The 15,935-nt window shown below is 42.1% G+C and overlaps 2 protein-coding genes across 11 annotated transcripts in view; one reads left to right on the top strand and one right to left on the bottom strand.

The window, feature by feature from the left end:
• LOC105391359 (PDZ and LIM domain protein Zasp) overlaps positions 1 to 15,935 on the bottom strand; it is a 107,308-nt gene that overhangs the window by 59,213 nt on the left and 32,160 nt on the right. For 2 of the 7 annotated variants that reach the window (XM_048629277.1, XM_048629276.1), the window contains exons 7-11: positions 10,075 to 10,204; positions 8,333 to 8,521; positions 7,716 to 7,815; positions 6,295 to 6,541; positions 488 to 1,880 (exon numbers count right to left, since the gene is read on the bottom strand). In XM_048629277.1, coding sequence (XP_048485234.1) covers positions 488 to 1,880; positions 6,295 to 6,541; positions 7,716 to 7,815; positions 8,333 to 8,521; positions 10,075 to 10,204 — 2,059 coding nt within the window. The other 5 variants (XM_048629278.1, XM_048629279.1, XM_048629281.1 and 2 more) reach the window with 5 other exon arrangements.
• Positions 10,505 to 14,744, top strand: LOC125490338. 4 transcript variants are annotated; one of them, XM_048629290.1, is made up of 2 exons: positions 10,505 to 10,736; positions 11,408 to 14,744. In XM_048629290.1, exon 2 carries the CDS (start codon positions 11,408 to 11,410, stop codon positions 13,712 to 13,714), a length of 2,307 nt encoding a protein of 768 aa, XP_048485247.1. In that variant the 5' UTR covers positions 10,505 to 10,736; the 3' UTR covers positions 13,715 to 14,744. The 4 variants fall into 4 exon arrangements, with proteins under 4 accessions (XP_048485247.1, XP_048485249.1, XP_048485248.1 ...); XM_048629292.1 differs by having other exon boundaries at positions 10,505 to 10,826; XM_048629291.1 differs by lacking the exon at positions 10,505 to 10,736 and adding an exon at positions 10,747 to 10,978.

The following is a 15,935-nucleotide window of genomic DNA, read 5'->3' as shown; positions in this document are numbered from 1 at the left end:
TCGTGAATTTTTAACGTGAAGATTGTATGGCAGAAAGAAAATGTAAAGTTTTCTCGATTTTGTAAAGTATAAGTGTAGCATGAGTGCGGTAGCACTCACTCCTTACTACAAGGTTTCAAATGAATTCTTTCTTATTTTGTACACTTTGAAATCATATCGGATAAATTTTGGCATAACTTAGATGAGATAAATCTAATGTATGCTTAACATAGAGCTATATGTTCTTCAAGAGGGGTTGTTGGGTCAAAGTTAATCAGTTAATAGAACAAACATGCTGTTACAAATCAAAACCATTCAAAAGTAATAAGTTTTCTTACATGGCATGGGAATGTGGTGTTATAGTTCTTTAAATATAGCTTGACTTATTTGACAGCTGGCACGGCTCTAAATTGCTCTAAATGTATCTGTCAAATAAATCAATCTGTCACAGATATCAAGCTATATTTAAATAACTATAATAGGTATAGTTACTAAGAGGCTGGGTTACCTGGTTATAGATTTGTCACAAACATGGCACACCGGGTAGAGACCATCAGCTACATCCTCTGACGTCATAGTACTGAGGGGACGAGCCACTATGTGCGAGTCTCTCTTGCCGTCATTATCACGATCAGTCTTCTTCGGTCGTCGCTTCACCACAGATTCAGTTTCATCGCTGCTTGCGGTCCCATTTGGCGGGGTTATACGCTCGTTGTATTTTTCAGTGTTATCACCGTTGAATGGTTTATAGCCACCGTTCAGTCCGTTACCGATGCCATTTGTACCGTTTAGTTTAGGGGACGTTTTGTAATTGTACAAGGTATTGTCTCGTAAGGTATTCAGGAGATTTGTCTTTACTTCACGTTCATCCTTCGTATACATTTTGCTATAATTTTCATCGTTCATTGTTTTTTTGGGAATGTTTTTATATGTATTAGAATTGTTCATGTAGGTATCAGTTTTGTCCGATATTACGGTGTTAGAAGTGGGAATGTTTTTGTATGTATTAGAATTATTCACGTAGGTCTCAGTTTTGTCCGATATTATAGAATTAGAAGTGGGAATGTTTTTGTATGAATTAGAATTGTTCATGTAGGTGTCCGTTTTGTCTGATATTACGGTATTAGAACTGTCCATGTTACCATTGGATATATTATCTTGTCTTTCAAACAGTTTCCTTTTGTTAAGCGTGTTGGAATAACCGTTATTAATTTTATTATCCGGCTTGAAAGCTTCTTGTTTAGGTGTAACATTTTCACTATGATCATTTACTTTTCCCATGAAATTATTTTTCTTTAAAGTGTTTAAGTAGAAGCTGTTGTCTGATTTATTTTCTTTCTTGTAATCTTCATATCCATTGCCGTTTCGCTCGGAGGATTTATTGTAGCTGTTGTCAAGAGAGTAGTTCAACTCTTTTGGTGTTTCTTCTGCACGTTTCAGTATGTCATTGATGACGGAATGTATGGGCGTGCTGTGCGCTACGGTGGTGGGTATCGGAGTCTGAGGGATCGGCGGCGGCGGAGGGAAAGACCCGTTGGTGTAGTTCGTATTCATTGGATGGTTATTCAGTATTGTATCCTTGATCCTATCACCAATGTTTTGTATGTGGTCAGGTGTTTTGTACGTTTTCTCGATATGTTTGTTCAGTGGCTTTTTGAGGGTGCTTTCCCGGCTGCTGTCACTAGATGACAGGCTGTCTGCGTTGAGCGGGTGCTTGGTGACGACGGTGTCCTGGATCATGTCCGCCATCGACTGGATGTGGTTCGCTGGCTTTATCTTCCTCTGGATACCAATTTCGTAACCGTTCAACGCCATCTTGGCCATTTTCCTGATAAGACGCTCCTCAGCAGGGCTCTTGAACTCCGGTTTCAGCGGTGAACTGACATTCGGCATATCGTTAGCTGTTAGAACAAATCATAACAATCAATGAAAACATGTTAAAAGCAAGTTAAAGTCTAACGGCACAGGGGTGTAAAACTACATCAGTAACACAACACCTAACAAGACCTAGTGACACTCTAAAACCATGCAACACTGAAACCAGTCACTCGTCTGTCATTCACCTAATGTTGCCATTGCAGGAGCCGCACAGAGGCACGCGCGAGCCGGGCAGCGCTGCCTTGTTGAGCACGCCGCGCCCGCGCTTGGGCGCCGACGACACTCCGAACGCCTTGCCGCGGCCTTGAGCCCCTACACTGGGACCTGTCGACGGGGTAGGATCACACACTGGACCTTGGTTAGCACCAGAAGTCATAGGATGTGGTTGAACAGTCTCACGACTAGAGGTTACATTCTGGTTAGAACTAACAGATGAACTCTGTTGGGAAGCCGGAGCACTCAGGACAGGTGGCGGAAACACTTGCTTCGGGTTAATAGTGGAGGGGCGAATGTTACAGTCGATTTGCTGATTGGATGCAGTGGATGAACCCCCTTTGCGAATTTCGATGACTTGAGCGGACTGTCTAGTTTCGAATTCCTCGAAGGTCTTTCTGGTGGACTGGACCGTTGTGTTGCCATATTCGGTCACGTCATGTGATTGCATTTGCCTTTGCCCGTAATTCTGATTTAGCATTGAGTCCTCCTTTATTTTTAAGTCACCCTTCTCGTAATTTTCAGACGAGTAGCCAACATTAGACATTCTTTGTTCTTGAACAATTGAAGGCTGAGTTTGTCCCCAATTCTTTGCGCCTGACGCATTGAAAACCTCTATGTTGCTCTGGAAGCCCTTCTGTGCCATTTCGTGTTCTTTTCGAAGGTTGTGAGTTGCCTTCGTAAGTAAAGACTGGGTTGTGTTTCTTTGGGGAGTGCTTTCCTTGATTCTTGGTGCTTGAGCCTTTAAGGGGTTTGGTGGTGGTCCCTGCGCCGGGGACTTGGACCGGGGCTTGGGCGTGGGCGAGCGGCTGCCCTCGGGGCTGGACGGCGTGTAGCACATGTTGGTGTCAGGAGCGAGGTGCTCAACTCCGATCAAGTTCATCTGGTAGTGCGGAATGATAGGGGCCGGTTTGTTGATCATGCTGGGTGTGTTTGGACGGCTACGAGATGGAGAGATTCGTAGAAGAGATTCGTCGTTTACAGGTTGAAACGTCATAGAGATTGGGGTGGAATCTTTGTGGAAGTATACTGGGGGCTGTTCGAAAGGTTGTTTAGCTGGCTTCGGTGCCGGGGGTGGTGGTTGCGGCGCGGCGGCGCGGGGCTCCTGGGAGCGGTCGCGGGGGCGCGCGGGGGGGTCGGTGGTCGGCGTCACCGGCCGCTGCAGGATGGCCGGCGCGTTGCACACCTCCGGAGTTATCCCTCTCTGCGATAACAGCTGATCAAAGTTTTTCTGATAGGTCGGAATACTATCGGGCTTGTGTAAGCCGGCTTTTGACCTCACAGCAACAGATGACATCTCTTCTTTCTTATCGAGCTGTTCAAAGAAACTTTGAGCTGTTTTAACAGAAGAAAATACTTGAGTGTTCATACTGGTGGTAGAAACTGAAGAACTTTGGAAAGAATTGGATTCAGCCATGGTTGTTTCCTGTCTCATTTGAGACGATTTTGATTCAGCAAGAGTCTTATCCTTTCTCATTTGAGAAGATTTTTCGAAGTTGGATTTGGTTTCAGTCATACCTTTGAAAACTTGTGGGCCTGATATAACTGATTGTTGATTGGCTTTGGTAGCTTTTTCGAAACTAGTTTTTAACTCATTGCTGATCGGAGGAAAGTTGGCGAGTTTGCAGAAATCCTCTGGCTGCGGAGGAGGGAAAACCTGGCGGCCAGCCACGGGCCGGAACGCCGACATATCAGAAGATGATTGCAATTTACAAGTATTCTGCATTGTGGAAAATTCAGAATGGACTTGTTCGATCGTTTGAGTCGTAGTTTGAGTTGCAATGGGTCTTATAATTTGAGAGGAAGTGGATTGCACTGTTGAAGACTGCATAGACGTGGAAACTTGGCTAGTCTGGCTAGTTACGTTGAAGGGTAGTGGGCTGTATGATCTTTCTGGTGCTGTGGTGAGGGCGTCTTTAAGCGAGCCCCTTTCTAACAGCATGGCTGTGCGCACGGGGGTGAAGGGCCGCTCGGGCGCCGTGGTCAGCGCGTCCACCATCGGAGACGACGCCGCGTCGCGCTCCGCTTTCGACACCTTTGGCTCTATTATTATTTTAAAATCAGGGGGGATATACGGCTGTGTTTCGGGAGGCATAGGGATCGGTTCGTCTTTCTTTTCAGGTGGGTTATATGCTTTCAAAGGTGGTATCGGAGATACACCTCGCTTGGGTTGGGGGGCGAACATTGGCGAGGGCGCCGGGGGTAGTTGTGGGGGTTGAATCGTTGGAGGAGTAACTTCTACTGGTTCAGCCGGCTGGGAGGGAGGGGCGACGGGCGCGGGCTCATTGAAAGACGAATCTATCGATGGGGCAACTGGAGCTGGCAATGGTGAAAACGGCCTATCAGAAGCAGTAGTGAGGCCATCAATCATATTGGCCACAAAGCCGCGAGGGATAGTGTTCGGTATTTCGCTAGAGGGTTTCATAGCGGCAGCCACATCGCTTTCGTTTAATTGAGATTTAGTCTCAAATACAGCGGACTCTTTGGTAGTAGTAGCTGAAAAGCTCTCTTTTCGGGATTCCGATATTTTATATTCATTTGCGGTTGTTTCTTTTGTTTTTATTTCAGTGCTTATATTTTCCTTTGGCTCAGGTGGTTTTTCTTGTAATGCTTGTTTAGCGGTAGTTTCAATTTTCTCATTATCTGCGCTCTTTTCCACCCTAGTTTGTCCATTAGAGCTTGAGCACACGATTTGTTCAGATTTGGTGACATACGATTGTTCTTCTACGAAGGCTTTTTCAGTTTTAATGGACTGTTCGCTTTCGGCGGGCCGTGATTCGTAGGTGTTTTGTATCGGTTGGCTCGTCTGTGACTGATACATGGTGGACGCTTGTTTCTCCGACTTGTGTTCGGAGTAGGCCTGCACGGTGCCGGCGTCCGGCCGTGCCATGGTCTGCACGAGCGCCTGTGTCTGCGCCGTGGTGGTGGCGGCTGATACCATCCCGTAGGAAGAACTCGTCATGTGCATCTCACTCATCTGCTGGCTAGACGACATCTGTTGGCTACTCGACACTTGTTGTCTAGACATCATCTGCTGACCAGACGTCACTTGATGGCTAGAAGACATAATCTGCATCTGTTGCTCGGTTGATATCTGTTCGGAGCACGATACTTGTTGGCTTGATATCATTTGTTGGCTTGACGTCACTGCCGTTTCGGCCATCTTTTGTTGGGAGCAAAGAGATTGGATGATAGATTCTGTGTTTCCGGGGCTAGGCATGGCCGTCATATCTGTCGCGTCCGACATCTTCGAAACTTCGCCTTCAAGGGGGTTCGTAGGGGGCCACACAACACTTTTGGGCTTGTCTGTTAGTAATTTAGGTAGATGGGTGGTGGCAAAAATGGGTGGGAAGAAATAGATGAAAAAACGTATTAGAATAGTTGAAAAGCTGACTAAGTAAGTAATTTTAGTGTGAATAAAGCTCAAAGTGCTGTATAAATAAGACTGCAGTTAGGGCACTGATATAGCACCTGAGAGGAACATACTAGTCTTAATAGGATATGTTTCCTATCAAATGTATATTGCTAGGAGAGTTAAATTTATAGCTTCTATTACAACTACTGTTGATCGATTGCTTGCGTCGAGCGTTGCAGAGCTTAGACAATATTATACATTGCTGATGAAATCATATTTAGCTGAGCGAAGCTTAACTCTTATTTATAATTCCGATTACCTTTAAAAAAGGAACCAGGCCTCTCTGTAGAAAAATAATCCATTGTAATTATATGTATAAAATAAAATTGGAAGCCAATAACAGAAACTGCTCTTGAATAAAAAGTATCGGAGGTAGTTTAGTAGCTGATGACGATCACAAGTTTAATAAAACTTGGCTCACAGTCCCCTATGTGAACCAATAAGCAATGGACACTAGAATATAATGTTTATTAAAAATTATAGATATGAAATTAAATTCCTACACTCAAACTGAAAATAAATATGAAATAAGTATAGGTAAAAAAGTAGAAACATCAACCTAAATGCTGTAACTCCTCCTTAAAATCCAATAAGTAACATAGGCTACCGTGTATCCAGAAATTTTCAAGAGGAAACCTTGGAAAGGTCGTAGTCACTAGATTCGCCTTACAATCATAAAACAAATGAAAAAATATTAAAATACTGAAACATTTAACTTTGCGTAAAATTACTAAATATATCTGAACACTACACTGAAAGATATTAATATCAGCCTACAATAAATTATATAGCAAAAGTGACTCGCTTACTGTTGGTCACTGGAGCGGGCGCAGGGTTGTACGCCGGGGCGGAAACAGGCGCCGGGTTGTATGCCGGGGCGCTAACAGGTGCCGGGTTGTATGCCGGGGCGGAAACGGGCGCGGGGTTGTATGCCGGGGCGGGGGCGGCGGCGGGGCGCGCGGGCGACATGGGGGCGGAGCGCGGAGACAGCGATGGCGAGTAGGCGGAGCCGAGAGACGAGCCGAACGGCTTCGGGCCAGACACGTTGCTTGAAGGCTGCAAGTGAGAATGGTTGAGTTTTTACACTACATGTTAATAACCCTGCGTACCTACAATACGAGGGTGGGTCAATAAGTCCGTGACTTTTATAATTTCCCGCCACTTAACTGAAAGAACAACACTGCTCCTGTCAACAGGCAACTGTCAGTTGACATCTGTCAAAATTTGGACCAGTTACGTCACTTGGTTTGTGTTTTACACCCGTTCTTAGCAACTACCGCGTGATTTAAAAACATAATGGAAAAAACTGAATTTCGTGTGCTCACTAAGCATGTTTTTTTTGCGGAAAAAAGCCATTACAGAAACCAAGGCTAAGCTTGAAAAAGATTATGGGGACTCTGCACCATCAATATCTATGGTAAAAAGTGGTTTACTGAATTCCGTTCTGGCCGTACAAGTACGGAAGATGCCGGACGTCCATAGCACCCAGTTGAGGTCTCTACACCTGAAATGATTGAAAAAATTCACGACATGGTGTTGGCCGATCGGAGATTGAAAGTGAGAGGGATAGTGGAAGCCACAGGGATATCACGTGGCTCAGTGGTTTCAATTTTGAATGATCACTTGGGTATGAAAAAGGTTTCCGCAAGATGGGTGCCGCGTTTGATCACAAACGCAATCGAATGACAACTTCGCAGAGGAGTGTTTGGCGTAGTTCAACCGAAATTTGGACGAGTTTTTGCGCCGTTTTGTAACCGTGGATGAAACGTGGATCCACCACAACACACCAGAGACCAAACAGCAGTCTAAACAGTGGGTTTCTCGGGTTGAATCGGCGCCAAAGAAGGCCAAGGTGGGTATTTTGATGACCTCGAGAAACCTTATTTTTTGGAAGGGATAAAAAAATTGCAGAAACTTTGGACAAAGTGTATAGTGCTCAAAGGAGACTACGTTGAAAAATAAAAAATAAAATTATCCAAAAACCAGTATTTTCTTCAAAAAGTCACGGAATTATTGACCCGCCCTCGTAGTTCCTACCAGGGACACAACAAGGTGCTTGGTCCCATGACAGTTGGCTTAAATACGTAGTTTTAATCCATATCTAACTTTCTGACGTAAAACGCTGTCTTTACCTTAGTAATCTGAAATTATCTATGCATATACAAATATGCATACAATTTCAATACGGTCAAAGCAAGGTCCGCAAAGAAATATAAACTTGGGTACTTACGCTGAACATAGAAGAGGAGCCGTTGCTGTATGTGTTGTTGTTGTTGGTAGCAAGAGGCGGCAGCGGAGTTGAATACGCGTTGCTGGGCACGCGACCGCCTCTGTATAAATACATAGTTAATTAGTAGGAGTGCAGATGCGTTGATTCCCGGAACGGGTGTCCATTGCAAAGCTGTTTCACTACGGAGATTTCGGCAGCAGAAACATGGTTAAGTATATGGAAATTAGATTCGCTGCGGGCAATGGCGGGCATGTGCACTCAACAGCGTGCAGCGCAGAAACTGGCTCATTATGCATTCAGAGGGAAACACTTAAATAGTTATCTAATTTATATGTAATAGAGCCATTTTAAGGGTACATCGAATGCCCTTGGCCAGCGTAAAGCACGGTTGACGTCACAAACAGAAGGTATAATACACTCACGGCGGCACAGTGACAGGCTCCAGCCCGGCGGCGGGCGCGCGCAGCCAACTTCGCGTGAATATCGCAGTACAACTTGCCGTTCAGGTTGTAGTATTTACATACGAGCGGGATAGGTCTGAACGTACTGTTACCTAGTTAACCCTGCTTAACTAAACCATAAACTTATTTAAAAAACTAGGTAAGTATTCTACTCACGGCGGCACAGTAACAGGCTCCAGACCAGCGGCAGGCGGGTGCGCGCGCGCAGCCAACTTGGCATGAATATCGCAGTATAGCTTGCCGTTGAGGTTGTAGTAGCCCTGGTTCTTGAGCGAGGTGCCGCAGGTGGCGCACTTGAAGCATTCTACGTGCAGGTTCTTGTCCTTTATGCGGACGAACACGCCGCTGTGGGGGGGAATGAAGGTTAGTTTTGTGGTGGTGTGGAGGAGTGAGGTGACACTGTTTAGGTGTTTATAAAGAGCCGCCATGTGAAAAACTAGTAATTTTCAATGTCGTTGTACAAAATCAATAGATTTTGTTCAATGTTATTGTTTATCAATTGGCGAAGCGTGTTACTCCGGGTGTACTTTATTATTTATATGCTTATTAATTTACTAAGATCGATGGTAGCAAATTGCCTACGGCTAGTGACTCGATGAAATCTCATATTATAAAACAGTGTATAATTACATGATGTATTACATTTTGTGCACAGAAGGTGTATACCTGATTCATGCTTACAGATATTTCGGTGTACGACTAAACCTCTCGACAAAAACCGTCCAAAATAGTAAAACATTTTTGAGGTCTATCCTGAAATAAATGCCAATTGTTTTGAAACGGATTTTCATCAGGGGCTTGGGCGCATCTATTTTATCTACCGGGCAGGCACGACAATTTAAGGACATGCTCAAATACTAATAAATATGTAAATTATAAAAATGGTTGTATGAGTATCTACTATCTACGAGTTCATTCGTTCGGTGCTTGCAGATTACAGATGGTAGATGAGATAATATTAAATGAAGTGATCATTGTATAGATAACCAACAGAGCAGGTGTTGCACAAATTGTAGATCAATAAATGTAAACATGACAATAATGGACAACACTTGCACTGAAGTAGAATCATAAGATGACACGGTTCCATTTTAGTCAATACAATTTTCGTTCTTTCAAATTCAACCACATATAAAACGGAATCGCGCCACGAAAACATTAAATACACGAACAGTTCATAGCACTATAAGAGATTACAACTAAACAGGTGCACAGGTCGACACGGCAGCAAACACGTCAGGCATTCGTCGGCGTCTTACATAATGTATTTGTTACATTCGGCGCAGTAGGGGGTGTCGTTGACGACGGGCAGGGGCGCGTCGGGGGCGGCGGCGGGGGCCGGGGGGGCGCCGAGTGCGACCTGGCCGCTGGGTAGAGCCTGGTGGACTCCGACGGGCAGGGGCGGCTGCGCGGGCGGCGCGGGGGGCGGGGGCGGCAGCTGAGGCTCCGGTTCAGGTGTCTGCGTGCCGGTGTCGGCGCGGGGGGGCGCGGGGGACGCGGAGGGCGCGCGGGGGGTCCTCGAGCGCCCCCGCCGCAGCGCGCACGGCGTCCCTACTCGCGCCACGCTCGCTCGCGAGTAAAAGTGCGACGGCTCTGCCGTGGACAACGTGCGTTAGCGTCTACGTTTCGTCGTTTGTTTACTGACGAATGAACTTCAACTGTTTTTTTCAGTTGAAACAGCTGGTAATTCATTCGCCAAGACCTATATAGTAAATTCACAACGAAATATAGACGCTAACGTTCCGTTTTTCCATCAAACAGTTAACAAATCGGGGGTGGGAGCATGGAGCATGCTTTTGATGAGACGACGCCGGAAACCTGAACCTCCAACGACCTTGTAAATAACAATTAGCGACTTGTCCCGACAGTTTGCGACCGTGTCGACGTGTTGTCCTTACGTGATGAGTCGCTCGCAGTCCTCGCAGATGTTCTGTCCGGGCGGGAGGCCCCCGGTGTTGAGGGGGGCGTCCGGCCGAGTCACCGGCGCCGCCACGGGCCGCAACCCGCTCGGGGCGTGGGACACCACTTCTACGTTGCCAATTATAACACATCAGTTGCTGATTTTGCAATTCACTAAAGAAATCCGCCCTAGATGATAGCAAAAGGTGACGTCATATGACGTCTAAAGGTGACAGTTATAGTGCATCATCTGTCGTAATAAAATCAGTGTTGCAAAAAAACATTCGCTTTGGCTTTCGTCTAGGGCGGAATTTACACTCAATCACCCTTCTCTGGTCACGCCAAACGTTTCGACACACTGGTTTAAATTTAGTCAGCGTCGAACAAAGTACGAAGCCAGTCAGACTAGAGCAGGTATGATAAATAGGGGAGAGTACGCTAAATTGTACCGGCAACTAAATCGTACCGCTACCTTACTTTCTACCAGTTGGTTTATTTTAATAGTCTGGCAACACTAATTCATTGCTGGCAACACTAAAAAACCACTGACAATATGGCGCTTGCTTGTGTCAACTGTGTCGTACGTAAAAACCAAAAAATGATATTTCATTTGTAATAAGCTATTTTCTCGTGAAAAAACTTAAGGATTCTTGAGGAAACGGTAAGTGAATAGTAAAATCTAAATTAATTACGTAAATCATTAGTTATTTAGCTTGATATTCGACCTTAACAATCGAGCCGGTGATTTGAGGTTATGAAAATATATTTTTTTTTCTCTGTTTGTTATGTGTTTCACAAATTGTACCAGTTGCTCGTTTTTAAATTGTACCGGTACGAATTATCGATCGGGACTTTAAATCGTACTGGTACGAATTGCAATACTTATTTGATGTCGATAACTAGGTATGTTAGATATAATTTTCATGGCTGTAATCAATATTTGTGTAGGTAAGGGGCCGTCCATTAATCACGTGAGGTCGTTTTTCTCATTTTTTGACCCCCCCTCCCCCCTGGTGATATTTGGTGAGGTTTGGGACCAACCCCCCCCTCCCCCCCCTGGATCACGTGTATTTTTTTGGAAGTCTATGTAAAGGCAGTTTTTGACTAGAAAAAATATAGGTCATACTACAAATCGTTAAAATTTTTGCGCCGTCCAAAATATCTCAGAAATACCTAATTTTTGACAAAAAATTAATACACGTGATGTCTAACGAGAACCCCCCCTCCCCCCTCGTGATGTTTCGTGAGGTTTTGAGTACCCCCTCCCCCCCCCCTTTGAGCCTCACGTGATTAATGGACGGCCCCTAAGTATAATTTTTTTTTTATTTTTAGATGTCCGAGAATAAAAGGAAATACTATGCTTGGACACAAGATGATTTAGAGGCAGCACTGAGGGCATTAAAAGCTAAAACTGTTGGACTGAATGAATGCGCACGCCGATATCAGATACCAAAACCAACACTAAAGCGGCATTTACTGTGCAGAAACAAAATTTCAAACGATGGTAAAATCCACAAAGGAAGGCCTTGTGTCTTTTCAGCATATATAGAAAAAGAATTAGCCGAACATCTTTTGTACATGGAAAGCTGTATGTTTGGCTTGACGATTAATGATGTAAGACGCTTAGCTTACCAGATTGCGGAACAGAATAAAATAAAACATAGCTTCAACAAAGAAAAACAAATGGCTGGCAAATCATGGTTTTATAAATTCATGCGTCGACATCGTACATTGAGTGTTCGTCAACCGGAATCCACATCTATCAACCGAGCAAAAGGGTTCAACAAGGATAATATTTATCATTTTTTTGATAAATTAGAGAAGATTGTTGAGGAGAAAAAATTTAACCCCAACAACATATTCAACGTAGACGAGACTGGATTTTCGACCGTTCAGAAAAAATCTCAAAAAGTAATTGGTCAGAGAGGTAAGAAGCAGGTTGGAGCAATCTCAAGTGGTGAACGCGGCGTTAATACAACAGCTGTATGCGCTACTAGTGCTTCAGGCCAGTATATTCCACCAATGCTCATATTTAAAAGAAAGAGGATGAGCCCTTTGTTAGAAAATGGAGCACCACCCGGCAGTATTGTCACAGTATCTGAAACGGGCTACATAAACAGCGAACTATTCGTGCAATGGATGAAACATTTTATTGATATTGTTAAACCATCTAAAGATAAAAATGTCCTACTCTTACTAGATGGACACACAACACACTCCAGAAATTTGAAAGCAATTAAATTAGCACGAGAAAACTACATAGTTTTGCTGCAATTGCCCGGACACACTACCCACAGGCTCCAACCATTGGACGTCTCAATTTTTGGACCTATGAGTAAATACTATATACAAATGGTAGAGACATGGTTAAGGTCAAATCCAGGCAAAGCCGTATCTCAGTACGAAGTCACTGAATTATTTAATAAAGCGTATATGAGAGCTGCGACCGTGGGTAATGCAGTAAGCGGATTTAAAGCAACTGGGATCTGGCCAGTTAATCGTTATGTCTTTGAAGATCATGATTTTCTTCCATCTGAGACATTAGCGGTCAATAACGAAGATGTCACTATTTCCAGTCCAACAACTCCACACCAGGCTGAGCTGAATACATCAAAACTTGAGCGATTAGAAGTACACAATTCACCGGATGACACGGATGTTGAAACTCCGTCCCAGTCACCATCAATTCTTGCAGAACCCGCTGACGTGAATCCTAATATAATGAATGATTTCGACAAAAAAACACACCATAATCCTGCAACATTGCTAATCCTAGCTATAAATTGTTTAAACTCCTATGTAATGGGTCATGCAAAGCAAAGTTCAGTGGATAAACAAAAGCCAGAAAATGCACTTATAAAATCTTCTCGCCAACCAGACACAAAATACATTGATGACAAACAATCTATTGAGACGAGTGATGGTAATGTAGTTTTGAATACCAACTCATATGAAGTTGGTAACGGGAGCTCAGCTGATACGAATATTACATCTAGTGAAAAACTTATTATTCCTATAAGTGTTCTTTCACCCGCACCGCAAAATAAATCGATGAGCAAGAGGAAAAGAGGTATTCAAAAATCAATAGAACTGACATCAAGCCCATATAAGTCTGAACTAGAAGAATCCATTCAAAAACGAGCCGCTAAAATTCCGAAACTGAATATCTCTAAAAATCAGACTATTCAAAAACAAAAAAAGAAAGAAACGAAACCAAAAGCGAGCACATCAAAAGATTTAGAAGCACCAAAGAAAACTACTAGAATCAGTTCAAGAAAAAAAACACTAGAATATGACAATTCGTTTCAAACTGAAACGAACAAGGGAGCGTCCACTTCTGGAACTAAAAACAAGATAAAACCAAAGAGTAAAATTACAAATAAGAAGGCATCGTCAAAAAAGAAGTGTACGCAACGCATAAGAGAGAGCTCCGAAAGTTCAATTGAACAAATATCATTACATGACGATTCTGATGATGACGTGAAGGACGACGACGATGATTATTGTGTTATTTGCAATGGATATTATTACGACAAAAAAGGTCCAAATGTCGAATGGATTCAATGTGTGAGATGCCACAGATGGCTTCATGACACTTGTAGTGAGATACCTGATATGTGCCCTAAGTGCCTTAAGTAATTACGTCTATAACATTGATCTCAAATCGGATGCTGTGATTGATTTAAGACTTAACTTTAAATTTAACTAATTATTAAGAAAAAATAGGTCGTTACTTTACAATGACAAGTAGATATTAACAAGTTATGAATGTGATTTAGTGTTTAGGCCATAGATACCTACGTAGAAAAAAAGTAAATAACAGGTTGTTTTATGATACGAAGAATCTCAAATCTGAGGACTGATTATGTTTAAGAGATATTTTGTAGATTTTTGTAATAAGCACATTTCTTGTTGATTCATTTTGTTAAAATTATATCTAAAAGTAATGTTTAAGAAAGTTAATTTTATAAACATTTTGTTTGAATTCTTATGTCACAAATACTAAATAGTTAATTACCTAACTATATTAAGTTTTACTTATTCGTACAATTAGGTAAGTTAGTTACCATTCTTTAAAAGCATATATATTTTAATACTGTTTTTCTTTGCTATGTTTATTGCTGCCATTTGAATAAAAATGATTAAAAAAACATAGGATTTTATTTTATTAAATATTACATCGATCAATTCATTCAAAATGTTAGGCAGGCAGGTACAATTTAGGAATCACAGATTTTCTTACTTGCAATTCGTACTTCTAGGTTTTACAGAAATATATTTTTTATGTTGTTATATGGATTTACAGCTAAATGAATACCAGTAGTTTTAATCTTATTTCTTTTCTGATGAGACAAATAGGGAAAAGTTAAACAATGAAGTAAAATTTAGTTTTTTTATCTTTTTATTTTGTATATAGAAAAAATCAAAGTACGATTTAAAGACCGAGTGGTACGATTTATCAAGCGATTACCTAAATCGTACCATTTGATGTTAAAATAAAAAATAAAAGTTTGGCCACAAATAAGCATTATACTGTACAATCCTGCTTGCTGTCATAGGTAATAAACCATTACGGTTCTTATAGTCAATGGCCCAAATTCCTAAATATTACAAAATTATTTTAAATAAAAAATATAGTTAGGGGGTACAATATTGCGTACTCCCCCCTATGTACAAGCGAAGTCGTGATGGGAGGTAATTTGGATATTGGTGGAGGGGGCTTATTGTAACTTAATAGTAATCAGGGACTAAAATTTACATCGTGGATCTTTATCTTTAGTCTATTTATCTAGAATCTATACATCAAAATAACTGCTGGTCACAAGATTCTCCCAAATTACTTATGTAAGTATATCAATGCTCTGTCGACATACGTACACTTTACTATAGTATACGTATCTCCCAGCAGCGGAATATTTTAAGTTTCAATTATTTTGCCTTCAGCTTATATCAATTAGTGATGCCACGAATAGTGATTTGGCCGAATACCGAATATTCGGCCGGCGCTTTCAGCCGAATACCGAATATTCGGCAGGTGGTCTAGTATAATTCAATAAGTTGAAGTTTTATTTAAAGAGTGTTCTTCTTAGGGCCGATTTTTCAATGCCAGGATAATAGGTCAAATAACTATCAAACGAATAAATTTATTTGGCTGTTTATCGGCTTGGTAGTTGCTAAACCATTTTTCAATTGTGATTTATTCCATAGGTAACTATCTTACCGATTTTTCTACTTGAACTCTGGAAAGGTGAAACAAGTATATGTAGACACCTAGTGCTAAAGCAGGACAGACTACTATTTTGATTGTCAGAGTCAACTGTCACTGTCAAGCCACAAGCCTCACTGTTTGGTTTGGTTGTTTATTGGGTTGTTTCAATTTTGGTATTTATATTTGTTATTTTTGGATCGCAATGGAATCACAAAAAAGAGAGCGTTCGGCGAATTTTAATATTAATGAAGTTACTGTGTTAGTGAGTGGTAGATAAATTTTATTCAAACATGTCATAGAAAATAAAAAGACCGATGCAGCAACAAATAAAGATAAGGAGACTGCATGGAAGAAAATTGAGATGTACAAAACTGGAGCTGGGCCCTCAAATGCTCCTTCATTTAACGATGTAGAAGAAAAGGTGTTAGGCATTTGCTCCAACATTAGCATTCAACGTATCCTTAATTTAAATATAATGAATAAAAACTGAAAGAAATAACACCTATGTTTTATTATCAAGTACTGGATGGTTTCTCTCTTTTCTCCTCAGCCTATAGCCGTCCACTACTGGACATAGAAGATCATGCCGCCAAGCAGGAGGGATGTCTTAGATACCTACTTAGGTATATGTAGCAAAGGTTACCTACTTAT

Source organism: Plutella xylostella, chromosome 22 (genome assembly GCF_932276165.1).
Source record: "Plutella xylostella chromosome 22, ilPluXylo3.1, whole genome shotgun sequence".
Classification (NCBI taxonomy): Eukaryota; Metazoa; Arthropoda; class Insecta; order Lepidoptera; family Plutellidae; genus Plutella; species Plutella xylostella.
The sequence above is the reverse complement of the archived record's forward strand: the minus strand, read 5'-3'. Positions and strand labels throughout refer to the sequence as shown.